The sequence below is a fragment of the Mustelus asterias genome, chromosome 3, assembly GCF_964213995.1.
Source record: "Mustelus asterias chromosome 3, sMusAst1.hap1.1, whole genome shotgun sequence".
In the NCBI taxonomy this organism is placed as follows: Eukaryota; Metazoa; Chordata; class Chondrichthyes; order Carcharhiniformes; family Triakidae; genus Mustelus; species Mustelus asterias.
In genome coordinates this window covers 144,554,905-144,579,688 of record NC_135803.1, presented here as the reverse complement: position 1 = coordinate 144,579,688, position 24,784 = coordinate 144,554,905, and the positions used below count along the sequence as shown (strand labels likewise).

The 24,784-nt window shown below is 45.3% G+C and overlaps 1 protein-coding gene across 1 annotated transcript in view; it reads right to left on the bottom strand.

The window, feature by feature from the left end:
* LOC144485134 (uncharacterized) overlaps nucleotides 1-9,343 on the bottom strand; it is a 30,276-nt gene extending 20,933 nt beyond the window's left edge. The window contains exons 1-2 of the mRNA XM_078203381.1: nucleotides 8,977-9,343; nucleotides 2,431-2,591 (exon numbers count right to left, since the gene is read on the bottom strand). Of these exons, the coding sequence (XP_078059507.1) occupies nucleotides 2,431-2,505 (75 nt within the window). The 5' untranslated portion in view covers nucleotides 2,506-2,591; nucleotides 8,977-9,343. The remainder of the gene's footprint in view (nucleotides 1-2,430; nucleotides 2,592-8,976) is intronic.
* Between the last annotated feature and the right edge of the window lie 15,441 nt (nucleotides 9,344-24,784).

The window sequence follows — 24,784 nt, the reverse complement described above, 5'->3', positions numbered from 1 at the left end:
CGCCTTCGATAAGGTACCTTCGATAAGTAGACTTAGAAGAAAGGTCAGAACATGTAGAGTCAGAAGACAAGTAGCAGAATGGATAGAACGTTGGCTGTAAAACAGGAAAGAGAGATTAGAGATTAAAGGTAACTCCTCAGATGGGCAAATGGTGGAAAGTAGGGTTTCACAAGGATTGGTGCAGGAACTGTTCACAACATAAATGTTTGGACTCTGGAATATGGAATCGACAGCACAATTGCAAATTATAACAAATGGGTGGGGGGGCGGACTACAACAGAATACAGAAAGACATTAAATAACTTGTAAAATCGGTATATAATTAGCAAATAAACTGCATATAGCTGAGTGTGAGGTTGTATACTTTGGGAGGAAGGACAAGGAGGCCACACGCCATATGGAAAATAAGTGACTCAATAGGGTAGAAGAATATGGAGGTCTGGGGTACAGATACACAGATCACAAAGTAATGTGAAAAAACAAACAAAGCATTGGGTCCATTTCTGGAGGGTTAGAATTAAAGAGCAGAGAATCACAGAATTGTTACAGTCGAGGAGGCCATTTGGCCCACTGGGTCTGCACAGGCTCTCCAATCGAATACCATGACTTAGTGCCATCCCCCTGCCTTTTCCACGTACCTCTGCACATTGTTTCAAGGACTCACCCATTGCCCTCTTGAATGCCTCAATTGAACCTGTCTCCACCACATTTCCAGGCAGTGCATTCCAGACCCCAACCACTCGCTGTGTGAAAAAGTTTTTTCTCACATCACATTTCAAAGGCAATGTTAATGTTGCCTTGTTTGGAATCCCTGTGAACAGTTCTAGCCTGTACATTTCCATATGGATATAGAGGCACTCAAGAATTGGAAAAAAAAGATTTAACAGAATGATACCAGAACTGAAAATTCATACACATCGGGAAAGATTGAACGACGTGAAGCTCTTTTCTCTAGAAAAGAGGGGGAGACAAATAGCACAGCTGCATTCACAAGGAAATTGAAATAAGCACATAAGGGAAAAGGAATAGAAGTTTAAGTTTATTTATTAGTGTCACAAGTAGGCTCACATTAACACTGCAATGAAGTTACTGTGAAAATTCCCTAGTCGCCACACTCCAGCACCCATTTGGGTACACTGAGGAGAATTTAGCATAGCCAACCAGTGCTTCTTTTGGACTGTGGGAGAAACCGGAGCACCCGAAGGAAACCCACACAGACACGGGGAGAATGTGCAAACTCCACACTGCCAGTGACCCAAGTTGGGAATCGAACCTGCGTCCCTGGCGCTGTGAGACTTCTTGCTGTGAAGGAGCAGTGCTAACCACTATGCCACCGTGCTGCCCCCAAGGATATGTTGATGGGGTTAGCCAAAGAGGAGTGAAAGGGGGTTCGTATAAACATAAAAACATCTGGCCCCTTGAGCCTGCTCCGCCATTCAATAAGATCATGGCTGATCGTTTTGTGGACTCAGCTCCACTTACCTGCCCCACTCACCATAACCCTTAATTCCTTTACTGTTCAAAAATGTATCCATCCTTGCCTTAAAAACATTCAATGAGGTAGCCTCAACTGCTTCACTGGGCAGGGAATTCCACAGATTCACAACCCTTTGTGTGAAGAAGTTCCTCCTCAACTCAGTCCTAAATCTGCTCCTCCTTATTTTGAGGCCACGCTCTCTAGTTCTAATTTCACCCGCCATTGGAAACAACTTCTCTGCTTCTATCTTATCTATTCCCTTCATAATCTTATATGTTTCTATAAGATCTCTCCTCATTCTTCTGAATTCCAATGAGCATAGTCCCAGTCTACTCAGTCTCTCCTCATAAGCCAACCCTCTCAACTCCGGAATCTCCTCTTAGTGAAATTCACTTAGTGAATCTCCTCTGCACCCCCTAAACATGAGCAAGGACCTAGAAGGCTTGGCCCTATGCGTAAACATCAGGTATTCTTTTGTAACTTGGGACATGAAAGCAGGAAAGGAAACTGCAGAAGCCAGCAATGTGATAGAGAAGGTTTATAAAATCATTTCTGGCCCGGCTCACTCCAGATCAGAAGAAAACTTTGCAATTATGTCTATTGTAGCTGGAACCATAGGATTAAAAGGAACTGTTCAAATTGTTACATGGGGGCAGAATGACCAATCCCAAAACACAAACTTGTACATTCAGAAATTCATCAAATACAAGCCAAGTGTAAAGATTATACAGCTCATTGAACTTGGTGAAACATATATTAGATTTATCTGAAGATTCATGTGCACCTAGATATCATTTGATTTTTCTTCCAAAGTGACAAAGTACTTTTTTGAGCTGTTCTGAAATAAACATCTCGCATCCAGCTCAGTTTGGGTTTGATTGTGCTGAGTTTGTTCAAGTGTAACCAAGCAAAGACAGGCAAAATCTTCCCAAATAACAGATCCTTTGATTTACCTTGCTCAATGTAGCTGCCTCTCCTTCAGTGTTAAATCTTCCACCTTCCTGAGCTAAGTTAACTTGTGGGTCCATGGATATATCCTTCTTCGATAAGCGCTGGCTTATTCTGTAAACGCCAACACCACTGAATGCTTTTCAGAGGAATTTTTCTTCCGAACCTTAGAACAAGAAACACACAAGTTCACAAAAATAGTTTTTGGTTCTCAAATAAATATACTTCCACCATCAGGGTCCAGTTCAACATCAAGCAATTCCAATCAGATATAATGAGTAGGATTCTCCGACCGCAAAACCAGAGAATCCCACCCAAGGTCAATGGACCTTTATATGGTCCGCCACCCGCCCGCTACAATTCCTGTGGCGGATAGGATGAGAGAATTCTCGCCAATGTGTCAAATAGAAGATAAGGTTCCTTATATTTGGCATTTGTCAACTTACTTAGAGGAGTACCCCCACTGCACTGAACCACTGTGGCACATTGGTTAGCACTGTTGCCTCTTGGGTGACTGTGTGGAATCTGCACACTCTCCCCGTGCCTGCATGGGTTTTCTCCGGGTGCTCTGGTTTCCTCACACAGTTCAAAGATGAGCAGGTTAGGCGGATTGGCCATGCTAAATTTCCCCTTAGTGTCCAAAGATGTGTAGATTAGGTGGATTAGCCATGGTAAATGCATGGGGTTACGGGAATAGGGAGGAGGCAGAAACCTTAAGAGTATTGATAGGCAAAGGGATCTGGGTGTACAGGTACACAGGTCACTGAAAGTGGCAATGCAGGTGGAGAAGGTAGTCAAGAAGGCATACAGCATGCTTACTTTCATTGGCCGGGGTATTGAGTTTAAAAATTGTAAGTCATGTTGCAGCTTTATAGAACCTTAGTTAGGCCGCACTTGGAATATAGTGTTCAATTCTGGTCACCACACTACCAGAAGGATGTGGAGGCTTTGGAGAGGGTACAGAAAAGATTTACCAGGATGTTGCCTGTTATGGAGGGCATTAGCTATGAGGAGAGGTTGGAGAAACTTGGTTTGTTCTCACTGGAGCGACGGAGGTTGAGGGGAGACCTGATAGAAGTCTACAAGATTATGAGAGGTATGGACAGAGTGGATAGTCAGAAGCTTTTTCCCAGGGTGCAAGAGTCAATTACTAGGAGGCATAGGCTTGAGGTGTGAGGGGCAAGATTGTAAAGAGATGTACAAGGCAGATTTTTTACACAGAGAGTGGCGGGTGCCTGGAACTCGTTGCCGGGGGAGGTAGTGGAAGCGGATATGGTAGTGACTTTTAAGGGGTGTCTTGACAAGTACATGAATGAGATGGGAATAGAGGGATATGGTCCCCGGAAGAGTAGGCGGTTTTAGTTAAGTCGGGCAGCATGGTCGGTGCAGGCTTGGAGGGCTGAAGGGCCTGTTCCTGTGCTGTAATTTTCTTTGTTCTTTGTTCTGAGATGAGGGTCTGGGTGGGATGCTCTTCCAGATAGTTGGTGCAGATTCTTTCTGCACTGTAGGGATTCTATGGTTCTAAAGTTTAAATCAGAGATTTTCAGCCAAGTCAAGGCTGTTCTGACCATTTTATTAGTCATGATGTGGAGATGCCGACGTTGGACTGGGGTAAACACAGTAAGAAGTCTCACAACACCAGGTTAAAGTCCAACAGGTTTATTTGGTAGCACAAACCACAAGCTTTTGGAACACTGCCCCTTCATCAGGTGAGTGGGAGTTGTGTTCACAAACATGGCACATACAGACTCAATTTAGAAGATAATGGTTGGTATGCCAAAGACTCGCATTCCAACTATTATCTTGTAAATTGAGTTTGTGTCTTTATATGCCCTGTTTGTGAACACAACTCCCTGATGAAGGGGCAGTGCTCCGAAAGCTTGTGGCTTGTGCTACCAAATAAACCTGTTGGACTTTAACCTGGTGTTGTGAGACTTCTTACTGTATTTCATTAGTACCAGATCTTTGCTGGAACAATCATAAACTAAAACACACTGCCTTGCATTATCCATGGTTCTGAACATTCTTATGTTTCAAATATTTAGCCAACTTTTTCCTCAACAAAAACAGTTACATTTATATTGTGCCTTTATTTAAATAAATTATTCCAAGGCACTGTGCAAGAGTGCTATCAAAGTTTCACACTGAGTCACCCAAGGAAATATGAGAACAGATGATTAAAAACATGGTCAAAGAGGTAGGTTTTTAGATCTCTCTTGAAGGAATAAAGAGAGAGAGAGTGGTAGCTGGTTTAAGGAAAACTTTCCAGTGCTTACTACCTATACTGCTGAAGGCATGGCTGTCAATGGTGGACCATAGAAATCATAGAAATCATAGAAACCCTACAGTACAGAAAGAGGCCATTTGGCCCATCGAGTCTGCACCGACCACAATCCCACCCAGGCCCTACCCCCATATCCACCCACGAATCACTCCAACCTAGGCATCTCAGGACACTAAGGGCAATTTTTAGCATGGCCAATCAACCTAACCCGCACATCTTTGGACTGTGGGAGGAAACCGGAGCACCCGGAGGAAACCCACGCAGACACGAGGAGAATGTGCAAACTCCACACAGACAGTGACCCGAGCCGGGAATCGAACCCAGGTCCCTGGAGCTGTGAAGCAGCAGTGCTAACCACTGTGCTACCGTGCCGTCCCGACCAGTTAAAATTTAGAGGCCAGAATTGAAGGAGTGCAGAGATCACAGAGGCTTGTTTGTCGCGCCAGAGGACATTACAGTTGCAATGGCCTTAGCATCAGCCATGTAGCAAAACTTCAACCAATCTCTCTGGAAAGACATTCCTCCTCACTCCCCACCTACAAGCAATAGAACCATAAATGTTACGGTGCAGAAAGAGGCCATGCAGTGGCCAAAAAAGAAACTCGCCGCTCATTTTAATCCCACTTTCCAGCATCCGGTCCATAGCCTTGCAATTTACAGCACCGTCGTGCAGATCCAGGTACCTTTTAAACGAGTTGAGAATTTCAGCCTCAATAACTAACTTGGGCAATGAATTCCAGATTCCTACTATCCTCTGGGTGAAACGGTTTTTCCTCATGTACCCTCCAATCACAAAATCGTTACGGTGCAGAAGGAGGCCATTTGGCCCATTGTGTCTGTGCCGGCTCTCCAAATCAGCATCATGACTTAGTGTCATTCCCCTGCCTTTTCCCCGCACCCTTGCACATTGTTTCTATTCAAATAATCATCTAACGCACTCTTGAATGTCTCAATTGAACCTGCCTCCACCACACTTCCAGGCAGTGCATTCCAGACACTCACTGTTGAAAAAGTGTTTTTTTCTCACATCACATTTGCTTCTTTTGCAAATCACTTTAAATCTGTGCCCTTTTGTTCTTGATCCTTTAACGAGAGGGAGCAGTTTCTCCCTATCGACCCTGACCAGCCCCCTCATGATCTTGAACATCTCCTCTTAGCCTCCTTCTCTCCAAGCAGAATCCTTCTACCCATCACCTTTGATCTATGCTTTTTGGTAATTGATCCCTCAACCTGGGGGAAACAAGTCTTTCCTGCCTACTCTATCTAGACCGCTCATAATTTCGTACACCTCAATTAGGTCATCCCTCACCCTCTTGTGTTCCAATGAAAACAGCCCGAGCCTGTCCAATCTCTCCTCACAGCTGCAATTTTGAAGCCCTGGCAACATTCTTGTAAATATCCTCTGCACTCTCTCCAGAGCAATTATGTCCTTCCTGTAATGTGATGACCAGAACTGTACACTATACTGTACATATAAACATACACACACATACATACTAATTAGGAACAAGAGTAAGCCTCTCGGCCCCTCAAGCCTTCTCTGCCATTCAATAAGATCATGGCTGATCTGATTGTAATCACAACTCCAATTCCCCCTACCACTGAGCCATAGGATTAGACGGCTATTAATTCATGGAATAGACTACCACCCAGGACTATGGATTTGATTTATAATGGAAACTACAGATTCATCATGCAATAGGGAATGGAGCGGTACAGTGTCAAAACAGAGAGAATTGTACTGGTTCAGTAGGATCCCAGCCGCCAGACCCAAGTGACAATTCAAGTTGGATGGATTAAATATTCCATTATCAGTCTACCTTCTTGTGGAAAAGGAAGGTTTTGAGAATCTGGATTGCGTTCCACTTCAGTCTCACTGTCAGATACCTGAACAGTTACAATTAACATGTTGCTAAACTGTACACAATGGCTGTTACCTCGTATTAAGTTGATAATTCTCTACACCCTAGCTATGACTGTAACATTTGCAGGTGGCACAGTGGTTAGCACTGTTGCCTCACAGTGCCAGGGACCTGGGTTCGCTTCCCAGGGTCATTGTCTGTGTGGACTTTGCACATTCTCCCTGTGTCTGCGTGGGTTTCCTCTGGATGCTCCGGTTTCCTCCCACACTCCAAAGATATGCAGGTTAAGTAAATTGGCCATGCTAAATTCTCCCCCAGTGTACCTGAACAGGCGCCAGAGTGTGGTGACTAGAGGATTTTCACAGTGACTGTGAATATAAGCCTACTTGTAACTAATAAATAAACTTTAACTTTTACATTCAGCACTCTCTCCTTTCCTTCTCGATGAACGGTATGTTTTATCTGCATAGCATGCAAGAAACAATACTGCATCCCAATACAATACTATACTGTATCCCAATGCATGTGACAATAATAAATCAAATCAATTGTTAATTGACTCTCCAAATGCTGATGGGATGTATCAAATAAGGTATAATACTTCAATTATTTTGGGGATGATTTGTAAACTTGGTGGTAGGGATGGGGTTAAAGGAAAGATTGTTATATTTCTGCACAATGGGACTCTAAAAATAGAGAAAAGAAAGTAGAAATTGTTTGTGCCATCTTTACATTTGTTGAGATATTTAAAAACGTTGCCTTAGTTAAATGGATCAGAAGAAAATGTGACAAGTTCTTTTAACAGGGAATAGGGAAGGAGATGCAAAATTAAAATATTAAGCCCAAGCTGTTTACCCAAATCATGTGTCAAACCGCACAATTAAACAACATTGACAATGTGCCTTACAACCCGCCTAGAATAACGCAGACTGTTATAGAGAACTGAATCAGTAGATACAAGTCTAAAATTTCCTTACCAAAAAACCCACCGAGCTTTAAGGTGGCCCACAATCACGATACATTTTACAATGGGATGTGGACATGGCCGGCTAGACCACGTTGCTCATCCCTAATTGCCCTTGAACTGTTTGTTTATTTATTATTAGTGTCACAAGTAGGTTTACATTAACACTGCAATGAAGTTATTGTGAAAATCCCCTTGTCGCTACACTCAGGCGCCTGTTCGGGTACACTGAGGGAGAATTTAGTATGGCCAATGTACCTAACCAGCATGTCTTTCAGACTGTGGGAGGAAACTGGAGCACCCGGAGGAAACCCATGCAGACATGGGGAGAACATGCAGACTCCACACAGACAGTGACCCAATCCAGGAATCAAACACTTGAGTGGCTTTCTAGGCATTTAAGTGTCAACCATATTTCTGTGGATCTGGAATCACATGGAGGGTTTTTACAACAATATACATCATTAATTTTAATTCCAGATTTTTATTGAATTCAAATTTCACCATCTGCCATGGTGGGATTCGAACTTGGGTCCCTAGATTTCCTTGGGTCTCTGGATTACGAGTCCAGTGACAATGCCACCATACCATCACTTACCCCCTATTGTGTGTTCTTGTTCAGATCTGCACTACCATCGATACAGGTTTACAAGTCATAAATGCAGGTGTGTGGCTACTATCTACCTGTAATGTCAGTGCCTCTAACCTTCCCACAGTAACCATGGCAATATACAAGGAAACTAAGAGAGCATACCCGAGAGCCAATACTGCACATTTGTGACCTTATCCAAGCTTCCCCTGATCTCTGGGTGGCACAGTGCTTAGCACTACTGCCTCATAGTGCCAGGGACCCAGGTTCAATTCTGGCCTCAGGTCACTGTCTGTGTGGAGTTTGCACTTTCTCCCCATGTCTGCGTGGGTTTTCTCCCACAGTCCAAAAATGTGCTCCAAAAGCTCATGATTCCAAATAAACCTGTTGGACTTTAACCGGGTGTTGTGAGACTTCTTACTGTGCCCACCCCAGTCCAACGCCGGCATCTCTACATCATGGCATAGCTAATACCCTCCTTTCTTATTATCTTGTTGAATACAAGATAATAAACAAAATACACGGTGAAAGAGGGAGATAGATAGCCACTGGTGATTTTACAGATTATAATGAATCTCCCTTTCACAAGCCAGTGGATACAAGTGTGCACCAAGCAACATACTGTGGGAATCCGAAATTCAAAAAAATAAACAGAAAATGCTGGATCAACTCCGGCAACGTCTGTGAAAAAACAGAGTTAACGTTTGGAGTCTGAACGATCCTTCTTCAGAACAACTACTATACACTGGCCAATATTGTCGACGGTGGCCCGAATTCCCTTTAAAGACTCTGTGTGTAAAGAAACCGGAATGGGGGCATTGTCTTCACCCAGCCTCCTGGACGAGTCCATACCTGTTTTGTTGCTCAGTACAGTTCTGGATGTGGATCGGTTCTGCAAACTAATCCCCAGCAGAAATGTTCTGTGGCTGCTGCGCGGTCCTTAAAGTCGGAATGACCAAATACCGAACATCAGAACACAAAGAGGGAGAGGCTCTCTTTTTGGGAGGGGGGAAACTTTCCCACACTCAGTCCACATTCAAAACCGGTTGCGCATTTGGTGGGGTGGGAGAACACTCCCAAGAACAGGTTAGTTTATGCAAATCAGCACTCGCCTTTTAACTTTTGAACTTCGCTCCCGTGACAGGTCAGGTCATTCAGAGAAGCAGACTGATCCGCAATCTTAGGCGAAGGTGTTCAGAGGGGGACAATTGGGAGAGGGATGGGCAGGGTTTAGGGAGGCAGAGCCTCTGGAGTAGCTGGACAAATAATGTGTACTTTGGCTCAGCGCCGAGTTCACACTGTTCGCAGCCTCTCAGAGTGGGGAATGTTCCCAGTAACTCACACACTCTGTAATCCCAGGGGAATAAATATTAACCCACTCTATCCATTCCACTCTCAGCCCAAACACATGGGCAAAGTCCTGGCTTTGGCCACCAGGCCGCTAATCTGTTATTTTTTTATATAAATTTAGCCCAATTACTTTATCTGAGGGAAAAACAAAATCAAGTAGGATTTTCCCACTGGAATCAGGCATATGGAGAGGGGAAGGTTAGAGATGAAAGGGAGAGAGGAGAATAAAGGATATTTGTGCTACTTATCAGTCAAATAGCCCACAAGTAAGTTTATTAGTGTCACAAGTAGGTTTACATTAACATGCAAAGAAGTTACGGTGAAGGCACGGTGGCACTGTGGTTAGCACTGTTGCCTCACAGCGCCAGGGACCCTGGTTTGATTCCCAGCTTGGGGCACTGTCTGTGTGGAGTTTGCACATTCTCCCCGCGTCTGCGTGGGTTTCCTCCCACAGTCCAAAGATGTGCAGGTTAGGTGGACTTGCCATGCTAAATTGCCCCTCAGTGTGAGGGGGATGAGCAGGGTAAATATGTGGGGTTACGGGGATAGGGCCTGGGTGGGATTGTTGTCGGTGCGGACTCGATGGGCCGAATGGCCTCCTCCTGCATTGTAGAGATTCTATGATAAGTTACTGTGAAAATCTCCTCGTCACCACACTCCGGCCCCTGTTCGGGGTCACTGAGGGAGAATTTAGCATAGCACCTAACCAGCACGTCTTTCGGACTGTGAGAGGAAATCGGAGCACCCGGAGGAAACCCACGCAGACACGGGGAAAACGTGCAGACTCCACACAGACAGTGACCCAAGCCGGGAATCGAACCTGGGTCCCTGGCGCTGTGAGGCAGCAGTGCTAACCACTGTGGCACCCTGATATTCACTGTCTAAGCTCAATCATTCCAATCCCAATTCTCTTCCTGCACCTAGTGGTGCATTAAAGCAGACTTTTGTCTGTTTCCACAGCTAGTTATTCCTGGAACAGGTTGCTAGTCTGTTGCCAAGGACTTATAGCTTGAGGCGCACCACTCCACGTCAAGCGTGGCTGACCAGGAATCCCTCTTGCTTTCACCGCCAGCTACGGGTACATTGAGAAGGATTTGCAGGTGGACTTTCAACTGTTTTGGCCACATTATGAATGCACCTTCCTTGGCCATCAAGTCCTGGGGTGGGACTTGAACCCTGAGCTTCTGGCTCAGAGGCAGGGATGCTGCCCACTGCGCCACAAGACTGAGAATGGCCACGTACAGCCGGGAAACCACAGAGACCCGTCGTGCAAAGAAATTACTGTTTAGATATTAACTTTTGTGGGGTCAGTATTTTGCCCACAGGGGTGTCCAGCCAGACAGGATGGTGGCCGTAGCTGCAGATAGGGCTTTCGGATGGGGGTGGGTAGTGCAAGGCTGAGGAGGGTGGGTGCACGCCTGGGCTGGCAGACACTAGTAATATTTTTGTGTAACATGGAGGATTGGGAAAGATACAAGTGTTTAAAAATGTCGTGGCCATTGCCCAAGTGGTCAGCAGACTCAGACCACTCAGGCTCAGACTTTACAGACTCAATGTGCAAGTTGCCAGGGTATCAGCATCAATGGACTGGCCCACTTTGATGCTTTTCCCCCTCTCTGTTTTTGGCATACTGAAGTCAGCCTCTAGAGATCAGGACCAGTGAGTGTCTTGAGTGGGCAAGAGGTGAAATCAGAGGAAGATAAGAATGATCATCAGGATTGGAAAAGAATAGGGCTACCCAGAGTTAGATACCTCCGCCCTGAAATTCGAAGTTATTCACCTCGTTTCTGGGGCTAAACTGTGTTCACTTTATTTCTTGTGGCTTGACACATGGGGTGAAAGCCACTTTTGCTCATTTTATGTCCCATTTGCCTGACAGGTAAAGGTAAAGTCGCCCTAGTCCCTGATGACCATAGGCTGCTCTCCCCTTTAAGGGGGGGGAGAGCTGACTAGTGGTGATTTAACCTGAGGGGCACCACACCTCAAGCGAGGGACAAGGTTGAGAAGGTGAAGTCTTCATGAGTAACCTCAGCTGATACAGGAACGTCCGGTATGGAGTCGGTTAGCTCAGTTGGCTGGTTCTCGATGCAAGGTGACACCGACAGCACGGGTTCATTTGCCTGGCACCACAGTACTGCGTCATCAGCCTTGCCACCTCTCGTGGTTGGAGCAGAGTGTTATCTCAGCAACTCCATGGTTGGCTCCTCAGAGGGCAAGCTCTTGAATCTCAGGGCTTTCCCTGGTACACAATAAGTTTCTTCTGCGACAAGACTAAACAAAGCAGGTGAAGTTAAGCAATTAAGAAATGTCCCGCAAATAGCATGGATAGTGGATATAAGTGATCTGCTTGCTTCACCCTGTTAAAGTAAAGCAAGAGGGTGAAATGTTGTGTGTGTAAATAATTACACATGGCAGAGATAACGACACATTTGCCAAGATCCCATTAGTTCTCTCCTATAGTGTGAGTTATTTGTTGAGCCATTCATTTTAGACTCTGCGGAGTGTGTCGGAGAAAGGGAAGATTGGCTCATGCGTTACCTTGACTGTTTTTGTCAGATTATTGAACCACTCACAACTCCTTTCTGTAGTTGTGGCATCACTCCCTCTCTGTATAACAGGCACAACATACCTTCTTCAAGTTTCTCTGCAATGGCGAGCTAGCACACTCTCTTTCCTTTGCCCAGTCTCACCCAGGTGGGTTTGGAAGCCAGCCTCACTGAAATGATGTATTCTAACTCCAAGCGTCCCCAGAACAGTATTTGTATTTTACACAAGATCTGCTCTAGAGACCACTGTGATTGAAATTCTGATGGGACCAGTATTGTAGAGAATTGTCAAAGTCCCAGTCCCAATTCAGGAGCACAAAACCAATGTAATTGGTCTTGTAAAATCCCAGGACCCTTACTATCCAAGATAGATTTTTCAATTTGTGTATTATACCGATAGCTGGATACTGGCACATCATATGCCCATTGTGATATTTTCATCTAAAATATATAATCTACTCAGTTCAAAAGGAGTCTACAAATGCACCAGTAAAAATTTAGTTTCAATAATGGTGATTATGAAACTCCTGGGATGTCACAACAACCCATCTGGTTCACTAATACCCTTTAGGGAAGGAAATCTGCCGTCCTTAGCCAGAATGGCCTACATGTGACTTCAGGCCCAGAGCAAAATGGTCGCCTTTTAACCACCTGCTGAAATGGGCTATCAAGCCACTCAGTTGTAAAAAGGTGTTACAGAGAGGTTGAAGAATAATAAAACTAACAAGTCATCCGGCATTGACCTGGGTACCAGAAACAGTAAAGGCACAGTCGACCCTGTGATGTCCTCCTCACTAAAATCTGGAGACTTGTGCAACGTTTGGCAGAGTTGTCCCACAGAATAGTCAAGCAAGAGCTTAACAGAGTGACAGGGCGAGATTGTCCCCAGTTTCGGCAAAGGCTGACGTCGGGCGGGGAAAGTGGCATTGAGCCCGCCGCTGGCAATGATGGCTTTTTTCCACATATAGTGCAGCACTTAGAGGAAAGCAAATTGGAGGCAGGAGTTTCACGATGTGTCGCTGGCAGGGCGGACTCTGATTTGTCCGTCATGCCACACGATGATCCAGGTGCCATTTCTAAAGGCCACCCCAGAGCTCGGCCAGCAAACCAGGAAACAATCTTCACCAGGGTGCAGCCCCTGGCATCAAGTTGACACCCCTGGCAGAACCCTCTTCCCCCTGAGCGCTGTGCTCACCTCTGAGCTCCCCTGTGAGTATTGCTCACCAGGTGTTGTGCTTCACACCGTTCTGACATTACATTGTCGTGCGCACTGTTTGACATGAGAGTACGATTCCAGTGTTCTGGCCTGATAATGATATGTTAATTTATTACAGTGAGGTTCCTGACGCTGAACATCAGGAAATGCCCCCCCACCACTGACCGGGGGAGGGGCAATCGCTTCCCGCCTTTATGTCAACGTGAAACACAACTTTGACCTCCTGGCGATATTTTCCACTCCCATCGCTGAACCTGCCCAGTGCAAACAGGAGCGAAAAATCCCGGCCACTGTCACCAAATCAAACCTTACATGCAACTTCCCAGAATCCCCCATCACCATCCTTGAATATGTCCTATCCCACGGCAGGAATATGTCCTATTCCACCGGCTGGAATTTATCCCACCAGCAGGACAGACCCAGCAGAGACGGCAGCACAGTGTTATACAATGAGTTAGGAGTGGCTCTGGGAATTCTCTGGATGCCATGATGTCCCATTGCATCGGGTTTTTAAAAATTCTTCCATGGGATCACTGACAAGTCCAGCATTTGACGCCTGCCCCTAATTGCCTTTGAACTGAGTGGCTTGTGAGGTCACTTCAGTGGGCAGTTAAGAGCTCTTAACAGTGCTGAGGGTCAGGAGTCAAATGTAGACCAGACCAGGTAAGTGTGGCAGATTTCCCTCCCTGAAGGACATTAATGAATTCCATTACACCAAACAATAACAGTTGTGGTCATCATTATTGAGACTAGCTTCATATTCAAGAATTATTAATTGAATTTAAATTCCACTCGCTGCCATGATGGGATTTGAACCCATGCCCCAAGGGCATTAGCTTGGGTCTCTGGAATATTCATCCTGTGACATTACCTGTACATCCCCATTTCCCCATAGCATCAGGTCAGATGTGGACAAGGAAAGTTTCTTCTCTCGGTCCTACCACCCTCGCTCAGCTGATGACAAAAGTGCTTCTCTGTGCTGACCACTGATTGGATAAAGTACTGAGAGTAGAAAGGACATGGAGTGTATTCTGGATGGGGTCTTAAATGACCATCAGCAAGAAAAGCTCAGTAGCACCGACACCCACCGATCTGGCCATAGAGGACATAGTTGCCAGACTGATGCTGCAGCGGATGGTGAAATAACCAAGAGGGAATGACCTGCTTGATCTCGTCCTTACCAATATTCATAACTGTCCATGTCCATATTGGCAGGAGTGACAACTGCACAGCCCTGGGAGAGACAAAGCCTCCACTCCACAATGAGGACACACTGCATTGTGTGGAGTGACACCTCCAACATTCTAAATGGGATAGATTCAGAACAGATCCTGCAGCTCTAACTAGGCACCCATGAAAAGCTGCAAACCACCAGCAACCTCATGACCTCGCATATTCCTTACTCTGCCAGTACCACCAACCCAGAGGACCAACCATGGTTATATAAGTATTATGTGTGAGGTCTGATATTGAGACTAATAAAAGACCACGAGGTCAGTGGTAGTAAACTACAGGAACTGTTTATTAACATGTCTTTATCCTGGCACAGTCAGCACAAGACTGACTAGGTAAGCTCCACCCAGGGTGGGAGCTTGAGTCTTGAGTTACCTGACCCGTTCTCTTAAAGGGGCATGCCCCAACATATGTAACAATGAGTACTCTGCTAAAACATGTCAGGAGCAGCATCATGCATACCTAAAATGAGGTGCCTACTTGGTGAAGCTGCAACACGGGACTACATGTATGCATTTACCACTCTCTGTAAATTTTCAAATCTAATTTGACTCCTGTGGGTGAATAATCCATTTTTTAAATATATAATAACAAATACCAAAGCCTGGTCCAAAACTGCAAACAACGCTCATTGTGACACAGTTTACTGCAAAGGATCCAACGATAATTTTTTTGTCCCTAGTCCTCGTTCAACAGTTAGTGCCCAATAATTTCCACTTTCCTCTGTCTCCCACATTTACTTTTGTCACGAAAGTGGACTCCAGCTTCACCAACTACCTATGGGCATATCGAACTTTTTAAGGAAGTCCTGTGTTTTTAATGAATTGAAGTCACTGATCAAAAGATGGCTGATACTGTAAAGGGACCACTTTCTGGAAATTTCCTTTGTGGATTACACTGACAGATCTGTCCTGAGATCATGGAATCTCACAGCTGAAGAGACATCACAGCCCACGTCAAACAGAGACATTTGAAAGACAGGAATGGAAAATGGAAAAGGCTGGATTTTAATCTCCTGTCTTTGTGGAGACAATGGACTGTTTCCTACATCTCATCAGAAATCCAAAAATAAATCTCCCATTGATTTATAGCTCAGAATGTGTCATAAAACGTTCTGAGATAAAATCCAAAAGGATTGTGGATGCAAGACATATCGATTTCACTCCCAGCCCCCTGGCTTAAAGGAAAGCTTATTTATTAGAGTCACAAGTAGGCTTACATTAACACTGCAATGACGTTACTGTGAAAATCCCCCAGTTGCCACACTCCGGCGCCTGTTCGGGTACACTGAGGGAGAATTTAGCACGGCCAATACCCCTAACCAGCACATCGTTCAGACTGTAGGAGGAAACCGGAGCACCCGGAGGAAACCCACACAGACGCAGGGAGAACGTGCAGACTCCACACAGACAGTGACCCAAGCTGGGAATCAAACTCAGGTCCCTGATGCTGTGAGGCAGCAGTGCTAACCACTGTGCCACCATGCCGCCCATCTGGGAATACACAGGGAAAATGTGTTAAAAATGGCTGGAGACCAGTATTTTGGAAAGAGCAGAAGAACAAAGAAGCAAAAAGGACATCCCTCTCTCTTGCTGGATGCAGCTGTGTTTTAGCAGAGGCAGGCAGCAAGCAGGAAGAAACAGGGCAACCGGTTCAGTTAGGCCTGCAGAGATGACCAAGTCATCTGGAGACAAGTTGCAAGTGTCCCCAACACATTGCAAAACTGACAAGAACGGCTCCAAAGTTCCAACAGAGTCATCAAACTTAATGGCCACAATGTACCACCATTAATGCCTCACGGACAAGCCATGGATGACTTGTATATTCTGTGTTCAAGTGTGTGTATGTGCACGTGTGTGCCATCTATTATTTTTCCTCAGATTTTAGTAACTAATAGGTAGCATGAGCTTTCGGAGCACTGCTCCTTCTTCAGGTGAGCGACACTCCGAAAGCTTATGCTATCAAATAAACCTGTTGGACTTTAACCTGGTGTTGTGAGACTTCTTACTGTGTTTACCCCAGTCCAACGCCGGCATCTCCACATCATCACTGCAGCGGGACAAGAAAATCCCACCAGTGTGAACAGCTGGAAAATTCCACCCATAAACGTGCTGTTTGACCCGAGAAAGCCTGGATAAACTGACTCCTTATAAAAAGCAAATACATTTGGATTGGGAAACGGTATCCATGGGGAAAGAATTGTAAACAAACCTTTATTACAACCAACTGAGGAATAAAGAGGAGCCAGCTCATTCCTCCCTACCTGGTCAGAACACTTTCAGCCTTTGTCTCTTTGAGCTAATATTAGGTTAGATTGGTTAATAATAACAATATTGGTTAGGGTGCATTGACCCGAACAGGCGCCAGACTGTGGCGATTTGGGGAATTTCACAGTAACTTCATTGCAGTGTTAATGTAAGCCTTACTTGTGACTAATAAATAAACTTTAATACCTCTCCCTCGACTTCCTCACTTCAATCGTTACATATACATGTATCTCTCCAAAACCCTCCAGCTTTTCTAACCTCATGTTGCCATGGCTCTTTGTTCTTGATTTCCAATCTGTTTGTTCACCTGTGTCTATCACTCTTGCCTTGTCTCTGTCTTGTTCTGGCCATTTTGCTTCATTTGTCTTTTCAAGACAGCTATGTACTTTCCTGTCTGTGTGTGCGTGTGTGTGTTAAAGTTTATTTCTAAAAATTTATTAATCGCAAGTAGGCTTACATTAACACTGCAATGAAGTTACTGTAAAATCCCCTAGTCACCACACTCTGGCGCCTGTCTGGGTACACTGAGGGAGAATTTAGCACGGCCAATGCACCTAACCAGCACGTCTAGGAATCCCACGCAAACACGGGGAGAACGTGCAGACTCCGCACAGACAGTGACCCAAGCCGGGAATTGAATCCAGGTCCCTGATGCTATGAGGCCGTAGTGCTAACCGTTGTGCCACCGTGCTGCCTGTTTGTTGCATGTGTGTGTGCATGTGTGTGTGCACATGCGTGTGTGCGTGTATCCCTTTTTGTCTGTGTCTGCCTTCCTTTTTCGGTTTTGCAGTGCATGTGAGTGTCTGCCTCTCGGTCTTTATCTCTTTCTGTTCTTATCTTTGCACACCTCTCTCTCTTGAACTGTCTTCCATCCGACTACGCGAGTTTGGAATAGTAGCTCTTCTTGTCGCAGGTACAATCCTTTCTTTCCATGTGTAAATGGAATCCTCTGTTAACAGCACCGCTGCCAAACCAGATTTTCCTGCGAAAGAGAGCCTGTGCAAACATGCCAGTGACAGGCAGCTGCAACAATCTCCACCAATCCACATCCTTCCAGAAATAAGTGAATTCAATTCAAATAAAGTCACCGTGCCATAAAGAAACTTAATTATTCACACAAAGGCAAATAGCTGCGTGCATTGTCGAATGCAATGGATCTTTACGTATTTTTTTGTTTAACCCAGGAGCAAGGAACATGAGTGAATTCAGAGAGAGAGACATTCATGCACACAAGGCAGAAGAGAGATAAGTCGAGAATGATTTCAAAGCCAAGAACACAGACAAAATGAGACATACAAATGGATAAAAAGGAGATAGATAGAGAAAAAAAGACTGGAGGGAATTCTCAATCACAGCCAGTTTTGATATCAGGGTTAAGGAACTAAAGGACTGCTCTGGTATGTCCAATGCAAACCACCCTCTAAATTGAGCAGAAAAAATGAACAAATGCCAAATAAAAAAGTTTTAAGTACTTTGGATGTCTATTGCTGATTAACCACATTAAGATAGCCATTGCATATATCATTGACAACGTGGCTGATGATCTGCATGGTCTGATCCAATGTTAATGGGCCAATGGAGCAAGTGACAGCACGTCATTATTTTAGTTTATTTATTAGGCTTACATTAACACTGCAATGAAGTTACTGTGAAAATCCCCCAGTCGCCACTCTCTGGCACCCTGTTCTGACACACTGGTACACGGAGGGAGAATTTAACATGGTCAATGCACCTAACCAGCACGTCTCTCGGAGTGTGGGAAGGAAACCGAAGCACCCGGAGGAAACCCACGCAGACACGGGGAGAACATGCAGACTCCGCACAGGCAGTGACCCAAGCCGGGAATCGAACCCAAGTCTCTGGCGCTGCGAGGCAGCACTAAACTCAGGGCAAGGTCATGGATGGATTTGAGAACAAGATTGAGATTTTAAAATGAAGACATTGCTGGACCAAGAGCCACTATCGGTCAATAAGATGATGTGGAGATGCCGGCATTGGACTGGGGTAAACACAGTAAGAAGTCTCACAACACCAGGTTAAAGTCCAACAGGTTTATTTGGTAGCAAAAGCCACTAGCTTTCGGAGCGCTGCTCCTTCATCAGGTAAGTCAACCTGACAAAGGAGCAGCGCTCCGAAAGCTAGTGGCTTTTGCTACCAAATAAACCTGTTGGACTTTAACCTGGTGTTGTGAGACTTCTTAAGGTCAATAAGATCCCAGGTGATGGTTGACTGAGACTTATTATGAGTTATGTTAGGCAGCAGAATTTTGTGTTAGCTCAGTGTTACAGAGGGTGCAAGATTTGGAGACCAGCTAGGAGAGCAATGGAATAGTCAAGTCTAGAGGGAGCAAGGACTAGATGAGGGCTGCAGCAGCAGGTGAGCTGAAGCAAGGGAGGAAATTGGTGATGTTATGGAAGTTGGCATTCTTAATGATGGAAGGGATATAAGGTCAGAAGCTCATCTCAGAGTCAAATGGGACATCAAAGTTGCAAATGGTCTGGTTCAACTTCAGATAGTGACCAGGGACAGGCATCCAGTTGGTAGTTAGTGGACAGAGTCTGTGGTGAAGATAGAAGACAATGGCTTTGGTCTTCCCAATATCTAGCTAAAGGGAATTACTGCTCATCCAATGAGGAATATTAGTTAAGCAGCCCAATGAATCAGATGTAGCGGCGAGGTTGAGAGAGGGGATGATGATGTAGAGCTGGGTTCTGTCAGTGATCATATGGAATGCGACATGTTTTTGGATGATGTGGCAAAGAGGAAGTATATTGATGAGAAACAGGAGGCTGCCGTGGATAGGTCATCGTAGAATCGCTACATTGCAGAAGGAGGCCATTCGGCCCATCGAGCCTGCATCGAAGACAATCCCACCCAGGCTCTATCCCTGTAACCCCATGTATTTACCCTGCAAATCCCCCTGACACTAAGGGGCAATTTAGCATGGCCAATTCACCTAACCTGCACATCTTTGGAATGTGGGAGGAACCCGGAGCACCCAGAGGAAACCCACGCAGGCACGAGGAGAATGTGCAAACTTCACTCAGACAGTCACCCAAGGCTGGAATTGAACCCAGGTCCCTGGCGCAATGCTAACCATTGTGCCACTGTGCTGCCCGCTGTCCTTGGGAGACTCCAAAGGTCTGAAGGGAGAAGTGAAACCATTGCAAGTGATTCTCAGGCTGGATAGATAGGAATGGAGCCAAGTCAGTGCAGTCCCACCCAGCTGTTTGACATTGGAGAAAGATGGTATAGTCAAAAGTTGCAGACAGGTTGAGAAGGATGAGGAGGGATCATTTACCACCATCACATTCACAATGGATGTTATTTATAACTCTGTTGAAGGCCGTTTGAGTGCTGTTGCAGGGGAAGAAACAGAATTGAAAGGGCTCGTACCTGAGCCGTGTGAAAAGTCAGCACCAATTTGAGAGGCAACCACAAATTCAAGGAATGAAAGGGATGCTTGAGGTGGGGCAGTAGCTTGCAAGGACAAAGGGGTCAAAGATGTGTATTTTTTGAGGATAGGGTAATGATGGCAGGTATGAAGGAGGTGAGATAGTGGGGCAGATACTGATGAGAGGGAACAGTGAACAATATCAGCTAATATGAGGGCCAGGAAGGGAAATTGAGTGGTTAGCAATTTGGTGGGAATACTGTTAAGGGAACAAGAAAGTATGGTTGGATAGACCAGAGAGCAATGAAATAGTAGCAGTGAAATGAGAGTGTGGCAGCAGCTTTCTGTCGCAATGGGAGGAGTTCATGAACAAAATGCTGTTTGTTTCTCTTTACAGTTTTTGAAAAGCATATTGGGAATGTGTAATCTCACTTACTGCCTGGCTGATTGCCCCAGGTTAAACTTCACAGTGAGTTCATCACAAATGTGCTGAAAATATATCAATTATTGATATAAGCAGCATAAGGAATTCCACATGGAAAAAAAAACAGGTCACAAAGCATAAGATGGAAGCAGCCAAGGACGGCATCAGTGGTATCAGACAGCCAGAATGGGAAAAGTAATAACTGAGAAGAAGGGGTATAAATAGGTGGCCCAGTGGTTAGCACTGCTGCTTCACAGCGCCAGCGACCCGGGTTCGATTTCAGGCTTGGGCCACTGTCTGTGCGGAGTCTGCACGTTCTCTCCGTGCCTGCGTGGGTTTCCTCCGGGTGCTCCGGTTTCCTCCCACAGTCCGAAAGACATGCTGGTTAGGTGCATTGGCCATGCTAAATTCTCCCTCAGTGTACCCGAACAGGCGCCGGAGTGTGGCGACTGGGGGATTTTCACAATAACTTCATTGCGGGGTTAATGTAAGCCTACTTGTGACGAATAAATAAACTTCAAAATCCAGTCGGAGGCCACAATGGCGGCTCACTAAAGGATGGGAACATCATTTAGTTCAGGCAGAAGGTCAAAAAAAGAGGTTGTGTGTACAATGTCATATAGCATGGTGGAGTCCAGATACCCCCCCCGTATCAGCAAAGCAGGGAGATCATTCTGCTCCAACAACGGTCACCTCCATCAGCGTGGGTCTCAACATGATGGACAGGTTTGACAGCTCACACTTCTGTCATCTAGGCCCTGGGGGTTGGGGGAAGCAATGTTACAAGGGGCAAGCAGCCTTCAGGAAGTGTCACAAGAGTCTTGCACTCTGTGCTGTCAGGCCCGTCGGTGTGCCAGGACAGTGTACAGTGTCTTGGCCCCAAGGGAGGGAGAGGCCATCTTCTCTCAGGTTGACATTATGCCTGCTCCTCTGCCAATATTCCTTCCAGTGCCCTGTGTTAGTGTCACAGCCAGCTGGCTGACCCCACTCACGCCAAGATGTTGGAGTTTACAGTCCAACCCTCTAGACCCACAGCTACTCGACGACACAGCATCCCCCCACCAACAGGCACCTGAAGCATCCTCAATGGAAGGATATATAACTCCTGCGGAAGAACATTTTATAAACACTAGGGTAGGGAAAGGAACTGCAAGCCTTGCACAAAGGGCTCACTTAAGGGTGATTCATAATCATTTCTGCTCTTACTTACCGATAGAATTCTGGATTTGTGGCTGGTAATCTCTGTGCTGAAGTCGGGCCAAGACCCATAAGGTTCAGCTGCAGGAAAGCAATGGGATGGTGGACATTGAGGGTGGTGGTAAGGATTGTGAAATGGCAGCGATAATGGAGTTCTGCCAGCTGGGCATTAAAGCCTACACTCCTCCTCCCCTCCTTATTGCCAACTGGGTGAAGAGGGTGGCAGAGGAGGCACCCAGTAGCTGACCAGAAACCTGCATACCCGCTCAGAGCTGTGCCGCGGAGCTCACCCAGAATGGGTCCAGCTGGGGGAAGTATTACTTGAGCATGATTGCTTGCTTGTAGTGACACCTTCCTTGGTAATTTGATTTGATTTATTATTTGTCACATGTGTTGGGATCCAGTGAAAAGTATTGTTTCTTGTGTGCTATACAGACAAAGCATACCGTTCATAGAGTACATTGGGGAGAAGGAAAGGAGTGGGTGCAGAATGTCATGTTGCAGTTACAGATAGGGTGCGGAGAAAGATCGGGGAGGACGAGGCAACTATGGCTGACGAGGGAAGTCAGACACAGCACAAAAGCAAAAGAAAAAGCATACAATGTGGCCAAGATTAGAGGGAAACCAGGGGATTGGGAAGCCTTTAAAAACCATCAGTGGACAACTAAAAAAGAAATAAGGGGGGAGAAGATGAAATATGAGGGTAAGGTTGATTGGACATGCTAAGTTGACCCTTAGGGGGCAAATATATGGGATTTTGGGATAGGGCCTGGGTGGGATTGTTGTTGGAGGCTGAGTGGTCTCCTTCTGCGCTGTAGGGATTCTATCATTCTATGAATATTGTGGATTGTGTAGATAAAGTATGCACTTTGTGCCCAAACAGTCCAAGGACATTTAATTTACCATTATTATTGCTGCATTTAATGCTCATAACTGACCAATCAAATTTCTAAGCCATAATGCCTATATTTCCCTCCAACTCTCCTTTTGCCTTTCCTGGTGCTGTCCATACACTGCTCTATCCCTAACACAGGAATTTCTTCCTTCTCATTCCCAACTTCCTGAATCGCAGCATCCACAATTACTTCTGCTTCTCCTTGGCTTTGTTCTGGACACAAGGATCCATCCTACAATCCTTTCTTTGTACCAGTCAATGATTTTCTGGGTGTTCCTAGCTCCTTTACTCAGGCCAGACACATTTCAGTGGAGAAGGATTCATAGAGTTATTCCTACATTTCATTCAAGAAATAGTTAGACCACATATCCTGCTCTGCCCAAGACCACAAGGAACTACAAAAGGTCGTGAATGTAGCCCAATCCATCACGCAAACCAGCCTCCCATCCATTGACTCTGTCTACACTTCCCGCTGCCTCAGCAAAGCAGCCAGCATAATTAAGGACCCCACGCACCCCGGACATTCTCTCTTCCACCTTCTTCCATCAGGAAAAAGATACAAAAGTCTGAGGTCACGTACCAGCCGACTAAAGAACAGCTTCTTCTCTGCTGCTGTCAGACTTTTGAATGGACTTACCATACATTAAGCTGATCTTTCTCTATACCCTAGTTATGACTGTAACACTACATTCTTCACCCTCTCCTTTCCTTCTCCGCGATGTACTCTATGAATGGTATGCTTTGACTGTATAGAGCGCAAGAAGCAATGCTTTTCATTGTATCCCAATATATGTGACAACAATAAATCAAATCAAATTTTTGCTGCAAATAGGAAAAGATTTCTTCCACACTTGTTATCCAGTCTAGAAGCTTTGCATTCTTGATTTTTAAAAAATATATAAATAAATAAAGTTGTGATAGAACAGAAATTTAAGTCTGGAAACATATGCACAAATAACAAGCATCAGTCAACAATTAAATCAAATGTGAATTCTACCTGCCTGTAGTTCATTAAGTCGCATTAAATCCAAGCAACAACTTAATAATATTACCACAAACATACCTCACATATTCAGCAATTAAAGTTAAGAGACCATCCGTAATTCTCAGTTTTTGTTACAGTGCAAACTACTTTGGTGTGAATGATTTGCTATTTTAAGTGTTTTTTTTAAACAGAGAGAACAATTACCATGTCTGATCACTTGCAGCAAATCCTCCCTGGGAGAAAGGAAGCCGAGGGAACATTGCTGGTCCTGTAGCTAAAAGGATGAAAATTATTGACGGCCTCTAAAACCCTGTACTGGGCATGTGCCACAGCCAAGTCTAGCCTCAGGCTGCTGAGGTTGCCTGGAGATTAAAGCCTCCCACTTGTGTGGGATAGCTTCTACCCCAGCAACGGCTGTGGTGGTGTCTAGGTCTGGACAAATTATTTCCCTCTCTCTTGGAAAATAAATATGCAAACAAGCACCACAGGCTTGTGCCCAGGAGCATCAGCGTCAAGACTCGAACAATGACCAGATTAATTACTGTGGTGGAGTGAGAGAACAATATGAGATGTCAGTGTTGCTCTGATTACAATGAAGGGTATTCTTAGAGGCGGCCAGAAGCTGGAGGTGGAGTTTTACCCCTTCGTTGCTGGGGAAACTAGCTGGATGAACAACATCAAATTGACCTAAAAGCACACAACAAAAATGCTGAAAGTAGCTGTCTGGTGCTCAGAATTTACTGCATGCTGGATTACTTTTTTTTAATTCATTCGTGGGACATGGGCATCGCTGGCTGGCATTTATTGCCCATCCCTAGTTGCCCCTTGAGAAGGTGGTGGTGAGCTGCCTTCTTGAATCGCTGCAGTCCATGTTCTGTGGGTTGACCCACAATGCCATTAGGGAGGGAATTTCAGGGTTTTGATCCAGCGACTGCGAAGGAACAGCGATATATTTCTAAGTCAGGACTGTGAATGGCTTGGAGGGGAACTTGCAGGTGGTGGTGTTCCCATGTATCTGCTGCCCTCAAACTCTCATCAAAATCATTCCTATACGAGAAGCATTTTGCCACAGTAATAGAGGGAAAGGGCTGTTTGCTTCTGCTTGACTCGAGACCAACTCCAAGGATACGCGGCCTTTCTGGTCATTTGGGGA